The sequence below is a fragment of the Gorilla gorilla genome, chromosome 8 (assembly GCF_029281585.2).
Source record: "Gorilla gorilla gorilla isolate KB3781 chromosome 8, NHGRI_mGorGor1-v2.1_pri, whole genome shotgun sequence".
Classification (NCBI taxonomy): domain Eukaryota; kingdom Metazoa; phylum Chordata; class Mammalia; order Primates; family Hominidae; genus Gorilla; species Gorilla gorilla.
In genome coordinates this window covers 8,892,114-8,900,578 of record NC_073232.2, presented here as the reverse complement: position 1 = coordinate 8,900,578, position 8,465 = coordinate 8,892,114, and the positions used below count along the sequence as shown (strand labels likewise).

At 51.5% G+C, this 8,465-nt stretch overlaps 1 protein-coding gene across 31 annotated transcripts in view; it reads left to right on the top strand.

The window, feature by feature from the left end:
- Window positions 1–230: 230 nt before the first annotated feature.
- LOC129525065 (rho guanine nucleotide exchange factor 7-like) overlaps window positions 231–8,465 on the top strand; it is a 241,280-nt gene continuing 233,045 nt past the window's right edge. For 23 of the 31 annotated variants that reach the window (XR_010135134.1, XR_010135131.1, XR_010135129.1 and 20 more), the window contains exon 1: window positions 2,576–3,554. Coding sequence is in view for 4 of the 31 variants with exons in the window: in XM_055353310.2 (XP_055209285.1) it covers window positions 1,524–1,688 (165 nt within the window). In the remaining 27 variants the exon portion in view is untranslated. Of the gene's footprint in view, window positions 1,689–2,575; window positions 3,555–8,465 lie in introns of those variants that run through there. The other 8 variants (XM_063709833.1, XM_063709832.1, XM_055353309.2 and 5 more) reach the window with 6 other exon arrangements.

Below are 8,465 nucleotides of genomic sequence, written 5' to 3'. Positions count from 1 at the left end.
CTGCCACTTGTTCGGCATCTGATCAGTAAAAGGGGACCATGATGGGAGGCGAGGCAGTAGACAGCACTTTGTGACGGTTCCTAACCAGTCGCTGTTATCACTGAGCACATTGTCCTCGTAATCCAGAATTCATACTGCCATTTGAATATTTTTTGTATTTGCAAAGAAAATTTTAACCACTTAACTCAAGGCTAGAAATAAAAGCAATTAGTGATTGCAAGAGAAATCCACCGGCAGAAGGCAGGGGGAGACGACTTAAGCCTCTGATTATTTTTGGAAGCTTTATATGCTTTCTAGCCTTTGTCATTGAATGGATTAATGTACGTGCCTGGCATAGACTAAGTGCTTTGCTTGTTAAACTGCCCGCGGGTCACAGCGAGCAAACTGGGGGAGCGCCCAGGGACAGTGGATGGAGTGAGTGGAGACCCGTGTCCTTTTAAGAAGAGGGTCCATTTCTTCCTCGCATGTCAATATGTGCGTGTCATCAGTTGTTCGAGGAAGCTCGCGCATGACGCGACACTTGCCGTCTGGGCTCTCCAGGTTCGGCCTGCTGCTTTCACAGCCCAGATCTTCGGCGTCCCCAAGACGCAGCCCGGCGCCCGGCCCGGCCCGGCCCTCTGCACAGCCCCACTTCAGGCCACGCCGTTTCCTTGACCTTTCCCCGGCAGGGTCTGAAGCGACACCGTCCGTCTAGAGCAGAGTCACGCAGGCCCCTGCCCTGCCTTTGAGGTCGGCGCTGCGCTCCGGAGAGTCGGTTCCTCCCGATTCAGACCCATATGGCTTCAGATGGAACCACCATTTGTGTTCCGTAATGACCGGCTTGCAAGGTAGCAAAGGGAAACAAACGTCTCGTTTACAGCCTGTCCCCGCCACCTTGAAATAAAACCGGCAAAAATAAAAAGAGCATTCTGGGAAGTGCTTCATCATTTCAACGCTCACGAATTCAAAACATAAACAAAGGGTTCCGAGTGCCCCGCCCAGGGGCGCGGGGCGCACGGCTGGCCCCGGGCAGGTAAGCGCAGGTGCGCGCCCGCCCCCACCCCCGTTACCCCCGGCTCCCTCCCCATCCGCTCCCCGCTCCCCTTCCCCTTTCCCTTCCCCTTCCCCGCCCGCTCCCAGCCGCCGCCGCCGCCGCCGCCGCCGCCGCCGCCGCCCCGCGCACGGCCTGGAGCGGAGGCTGCGCAGGGCGCGGGCTGGGCGGACGGCCGCGTCTTTCTTTTCCTGGAGGTGATGTCATTGGGCGACGGCGGCCGAGGCCGGGGGGCGGCGGCGGGCGCCCGCAGGTTCCCGAACCGCTCCTGAGAAGGCGCCTGACAGCGGCCGGGGCGCACGGAGAAGCGGGCCGGGGCGCACGGAGAAGCGGGCCGGGCTGGACCTGCTGGGCCGCGCCGAGCCGATCGCCGGCGCCGGCCGCTTGATGGGCGAGGAGGCGGCGGCGGCGGGGGCGGTGGGGGCCGCGGGCCGGGCCGCCGCTCGGAGGTGAAGGCGCGCGCCCCTCCCTGCCTGCCTCCCGGGCCGCAGCGATGAATTCCGCCGAGCAGACCGTTACGTGGCTCATCACTCTGGGGGTGCTGGAGTCGCCCAAAAAAACCATCTCGGACCCGGAGGGCTTTCTGCAGGCGTCGCTGAAGGATGGGGTGGTCCTCTGCAGGTTGCTGGAGCGCCTGCTCCCCGGCACCATCGCGAAAGTAAGTCCCGGCCCGCGCCCCCGCCCGCGCCCCCCGGTCCGGCCCGCTGCGGCCCGGGATGCGCGCGGAGCACCTGAGGCCGGCCGCGCTCGGGAAACCCGTGTGCCATCCTTTGTGCGCGGAGCGGCGGCGCGGCCGGCGCCAGGACCGTGGCGGGAGCTCGGGGGGGCGCCATTGTGTGCGGGGCAGGGGGAGGGGGCCGGGGAGGGGGGTCGGGGGGAGGGGCGGCGCGGGCGGCGGGGGCCCCCGGGAAGGAGAGTGCCCCGCAGCGAGGAGACGGGGCTTCTGCGCCGCCCGAACGCTGAGTTGCCCCTCCGCGTGGGGGGCCGGCCCGGCTCCGGGGCAGCAGCCGCATCGGAAACCGCGTTCCGACGCCGTGCAGTTCACTCCCCTGGCTTTGTGTGCACAGTTCTTGCCGGTGGCGTTGCGTGAGTTTCGCCTCCCGGGTTAATTGACCGGTTGCTCTGTATTTTTAAAGAGGCACGCATCTGTAGCCGAGGGCTGCGCTGTGAAATGATCTACTACTTTCCCCTCGAGAAAATTCCCCACCTATCCGAGCCGAGAGGACGGCAGACACAGGGTCTAAGTCCTGGCACTCTTCAAGGCTTGTTTAAAATTCTAGATTTGGTTCTCAGGTCCCTCCCTCGTTCTGAACAGAAACTTCAGTCCTGCAGGCACTGCTTCTCCCTTCCGGCTGGTGGTTCCCAGGCTGGAGCGTGTGAACCCTGACCCGAATCTCTGGAAGTGATTAAAGTTTGTTTTCATCGCCCACAAGCCGGCCAGCAGGGCCGAGGAGGCAGGAGAGCTTCTAAAAACGATGTCTCCCTGTAGCTCAAAATACTAAAATCTTATTCCCAGGGTGTTTCTTCGGGGGGTGGGGTGGGGGTGGGGGTGGGGGTGGCCAATATATAGCGTTACGATCAACAGTTATTTAAAAGGTGTTAAATATAGAAATTGAAGTGTACCATAATTAGGAAGAAGGATTTCAGTTTTTAAGTGGGGTGTATTGGCCCCCATACAGGATGACAACAACTTGTAAATAAAATGCCACGTAAGTGACTTGAAAAAGTAAAACGTTTAATTTTTTTCATACACATGTACATGTTCTCTTGCTACATTTTAAATGAGGTCAGAAAACATTTAATATGAATTTGGCTTGCATTCCACTTTTAGGTATTTTTCTTACTTGGAACATCTTTATGAAAACAGAATCTGCATATTAGAGTGAATGGCTGCCTGCCTGTCCATGAAATAAAAATGTTCCTTAAAAATGAACCTGATGTCACAGTGAAATTATGATTTAAGACAGGAGGACTAAGGAGCAGGAGCTGACTTTCAAGGCATTCAAAATACTTTGCTGTTTGGATACTGGTACCTCTGGTAATAAAAGACAGATGTTGAAAAGTGTTGAAATGCATGCAGAGTTCACCAAAATAGGCTTAAATAAAATTCTGTTCCATCTCTAAGAGCAAAGCTTTAAGAAGTGTCATATGCTGTATTGATAAAAACATGTCGCCATCAAAGAATATGTTGTTTGGCATATTAACTGTATTAATATTGATTGGCCGACTTCAATAATCATTTTCTTTTAAATTATAGAAAGATTTTCCTGGAAAACCATAGCATTCATTTCATCTCTAAAACAACAAAGAGAAGAACGAATAAAATGTTGAGCTTGCAGAAGCCAAGTTGAAACAACTCAACATATTCTAAAACTACAGTCATCTGGAAATTTCTTCGGTCAGAGCTGTTTTTGATTCCGCCTGAGCTCCAGTTGGTTTGTATTAAACTGACTCTGTCACAATGAAAGTTTAATGTCAAGGCGGCATATTGTAGACACAGTTACTGGTTCTCTGGAGTTCAAAGGTAGGTTTTTGGAGTAAAATATTAGCCATTTTCTGCCTCTGAGATCCCTGTGTTTCAGAAGTTTTGTGAGCTTTTTCCATTTGCTAGGCAGAGTTATCTGGGTTTCTTTCTTTCTTTCTTTTCTTTTTCTCTTTCTTTCTTTGTCTCTCTCTCTCTGTCTCTGTCTCTCTTTCTTTCTCCTTCCTTCCTTCCTTCCTTCGAGATGGGTTCTTGCTATGTTGGCCAGGCTGGTCTTGAACTCCTGGCCTCAAGGGATTGTCCCATCTCGGCCTCCCAAAGTGCTGGGATTACAGGCGTGAGCCACCACGCCCAGCCAGTTATCTGGGTTTTTGGTGTTTTCATGCTTACCAGATAATCTATGCCACAAAGCACACATGCTGAATAACTTTTACTTAAATGTGGGAATGTGAGTCTGAGGATGTTTTTTCCTTAAAAAGAAGCATTTGGAAACTTAACTGAATGTTCATGTGGACATGACAGGGGCTTCACTTGACCTCTGCTGCAGGAGTGCCCTGACAGCCAGTGAGCGGAGGGCAAGTGGCCTGCAGCCTTCGCCTCTGCAGGCTCACAACCTGGCATGGGCCATGAGGCTGGGGATGAGGGCAGAACTAAGAAACATGGCTGGGTGCCTCGGGCTTCCCATATGTCTTTTATTAAGAAACCATGCCCTAATGTGTTTCTTCCATTACGCTCATTTGTTCTGTTTCAGAGTTAGGAAGAGGGTGGAGGGAGCAGAGAGGACGTTCACGGCGTGTCAGATTCTTCTGCTCATTTAAAGGAAACTTTCCACCCAGGTTCCCGCTTTGCTTTTAAGGTGGAAGGTTAGACAGTGAGAAGATGGATTTATAAACTTTACATGAACAGTTCAGAAAAGAGACACTTTTCATTATACTGGACAGATGTTTTCTGCTGTAGGGGAGAGGAAAATGGGATTAAAAAGTTTTCCCCTTCTCTGTATCTGGAGATCCTGCACTTTGGTTTTCTCCAGGAGGGGTCAGGATGTTTGGCTGGGCTGCCCACGTCTTCGGCTTCCCACACTCCTCCCGTGAGCAGACGCTCTCTGAGGTCATGACGTCTAGGGAGCCCTGGAAGCCCTTTTCTCACAAATTCACTTTAAACATCCCTAGGGTATTTAGTCAAAGGAGGTGAAATCAAGATACATGAATTGTAGAGGATGGAAAATTTCTATAAGACTAATACAGCACATTAAAATCATGGAAATCATGAAATGCTCTTTTAATTTCACTTGTGAATGCAACAAATGAAGTCTCTTAACTCACTATAAAAAACTCAAGGAACTTGGTTCTTTCTCTGTGTGTCCCAGGAAAACAGAACACAGAGAACCTTCCTGTGTAATTCATGTGATGTGCTCCGGAGAGACCCTGGCTAGGTGTTTGTGGAACGTAATCGAAAATCAGACGCTGCCTCTGGTCTTGTGCTGGATGTGGAGGCATTTGTCTCTCAGCTCTGGAGGCCCAAAGTCTGGGATCAAGGTACCTGCAGGGCCTCGTGCCCTCAGAAGGCTCCAAGGAGGGGTCTGTCCCAGGCCACTCTCAGGCTTCTGGTAGTTCCTGGCTTGTGGCAACACAAGTCCAGTCTTCACATGACGTCCGTGCTGTGGTTTCTTCTCTGTGTCCAAATTCCTCCTTTTTAGCAGGACATCAGTGGAACTGCATTAGGGGCACCCTACCCCAGTATGGCCTCATCTTAACCGATTACATCTGCATTGACTTCGTTTCTGAATAAGGCCCCATCCTGAGATACTGGGGGTTAGGACTTCAAAATACGAACGCTGGAGGAGCACAGCTCAGCTCATGACAGGTTGTTTCTACATTTGAACCAGATCAGTTTATTAGCTACTGATGTGATTGCACAATGCCAGGTGCTAGGGGAGATTACAAAACCTAAATAATAGTGTCTTGGGGGTTCTAGTACAGAAAATGTAACTCGAAAGACAAGAGCAGCATGAGGCAGAAGGAAGTCAAGAGTTGTAATGTCAGATACGGATGAGAAGGAGCAAAAGAATCAAGGAGCTAAAAAGACCAGCATTTGAGCAGGTCAGACCCAAGACTTTGCTGACGTGTGGGTAAGAATATGGTTTGCATTTCCCAAACTGTAACCTGGCAGCCCTAGGTGATTTTCCACAGGCTTGCAGAAAATCAGCAAATCTGATGTTGCATAGGAAAAAGGAAATACTTTTCTCTAGGTAAACTGGAGACTCACTTTCTGCTCAGTCTCAGGATTCTGGGGTTGGTTAGGGGCTGGGGTGGGGAGAAGCAGAAGTGCTCACCTGCTAGAAATGTGCCTTTTCTTAGGTCCTTTGGCCCTAAAAAGAACATGGTGAGTGATCACGTGGTGGTAGGGTAAGGTTCTCACTCAGGCCCGTGACCTGTAGCCGTCATAAAGACTTGTTGATTGGCTAAGTCACTTATAGAGAAAAGTTATAATATGGTATCTCCAGACTGTGTTTTTAAGGAGACTTCTTTAAACCCTGCAAACTGAATGATTGGTTATATCAAGTTGCTTCTAACTAAACTACTCTGAATATGGTTTCAGAATAGTGAATTTTGCAATAATAAACATTTCCTTTTGAAGCATGTGACTTTATAGTCCTGTCTCAACCCTGAACCAGTGTGATTCTTGTTTGGGTTTCAGGCCTAGGGAAGAAGGTAGCTGGAACTGCATTTGCTGGCTCACTAAAAAGAAAGCAAACAAACTGAAATTCAATTTAAATCAGGAGCGCCTGAAGAGATTTCCTGAGAACCAGACTAGAAACTAGTGTTTATGTTGGCATCACACAGACACAGGAGTGCACACACACAAGCATACACACATGCATACATGCACACTTGCACATGCATGTGCACACACGAACTTATGCACACACGCATGCATGCCTGCACAAACATGCACATATGTAAACATGCATGTAAATACACATGTACACACACACACACATGCGTGTACATAGACATGCACACACGCACACACAGACACGTCTGGGGTTGAGGGAGTGGGGGAAGGAGTGCTGGCACATGTGGCATTCCATTTTCTCAGGGGCAGCTGCTCTGTGAACTCTCCAAGCCCAGTCCAAAGGATGCCATCTCAGGACCCGGCCCTCATTCTATTAATAGAAGTCACTCCAGAATCTGCCTGCTCGCCTCCTTTCTTTAAGCACTGCCTGCCTTTCTATACATCTCCTTAAAAGAGAATAAGATGTCTGCCCAGCATGGCAGGCAGCATGCTCCTCTCGTTTGCAGGCGCTGTCCCTTGCAATACCCACACTGCAGATGAGGACCCTGAGGTCTGGCAGTTAGCTTTGCCCCAGGTCATCTGGCTGCACTCGGAGGCGGAAGATTCCAGCTCAAGACTGTGAGCTTTCCCATGGAAAACAAGACTGATTCTGCCACCTATACTGAACTTAGGGGAAGATTGGCAACCACTGCCTTCAGAAATTTACAAACCAGATCAGGAAACGAGACGGAGGCAGCAGTGTAACTGAGCACCCAGGCAGGACAAAAGTGAGGACTGGAGGGCATGGCTCAGGTCACCGGCCACAGGGGCAGAGTGGGAGCCCTCAGGAGTGCCTAGAGCCACTGCAGGTGTCTCACTTCTTGGGACATCTGGAAGCAGCTCTGCCCTTCAGTGGAGAGACCCCAAAGGCACCCAGGGTAGGGCCCCTTGCCCTGGGGGAACCTGCAGAAGCTCCTGCAGAAGTCTGTCTGGGCCTTTCTCCCCGGCCGCAGTGCATTCAGTGTTCCTGTGCCATCCAATAACTCACTGTAGTTCCTGGGCTTCCCTACTCTGTAGGGCTTACCAGATTTCCACTTAGTCCAAGATTTCAAACTGTGTGCATCTACACCACACACACTTTTAAAATTCAAGTACTATGTACACACGAACATCTCTCTCCCTTTAGAGGCCACTGATCACTCTAAAATGTAAAAAGTGGAGGCGATGGGGGCTGTGAGGTGAGTGGGGGCAGAGCTGTTTGTTCTTGTGTAGGGTGGATTTTAGCCGTTTGGATTGGAGTCTTGTGTGGGCTTGACGCCCACGCGTCTCTCACTGCACGAGGGAGGTGGCAGAGGCACATCATCCCTTTGGGCACACAACTCTACCACGTGCATCGCTGGGAGCTGGGAGGACTGGCATCCCTCGAACCCGTGGGTCCCTGCCTGGAGACACTGGGACACCCGGTCCTCTGTGTGCTTCAGAATCAGGCACACCTGGCTTTGTTCCCGCAGCCATTTGCTCTGTGACTTCTGGCACCTGTCTAACCTCTCGGAGTCCTAGTTTCTTCCTCCTAAAAATGAGATGAATGATATCCACTGGTGGGGGCAGTGAGGTCATTACCAGGGTAAATGAGTAGATGTGCTGGGCACAAAGTCATTCCTCAGTACACAGTAGTTACTGTTTTGTTGATTGACACTGAAAACCTTCCCCATCGTGTCGAGAAGACTGTAAGCCAAGATTTGAACCTCAGAGCCATCCAAATCCAGGAACACTGGTTAATTCTCACAACAGGGCAGACTCTTGCAACTTTCGGGGGCTGGCAGCCTCTGCATCCCACTCTGGACAGACCACCATTGTCTGGGTTGGTGGGCCTGCTGAATGTGGCTTCCAGGGCCCTCTGGTCAGCGCCAGATCTGGGCGCAGCTGCTGAGTGCACACAGCTGCTGGTTGGGGAGCGGGAGGGCTGAGCGGGTGGACTCAGGTTTCGCTTATATAAAGTTTCATGCATCAGCAGGGCCGGGAGTCAGAGATGGGAAGTGAGGGCCAGCCTGCCCCACCTGGTGTCTGCAGAGAGAGGGCTTACGGGCCGCCCCTGGGCCCACTGCTTCCCAGGTACAGCTTCTGACTTCTCCCTCCTTTATCAGTTCTGTCAAGTTAGGGTAGGATAATTAATCTCTT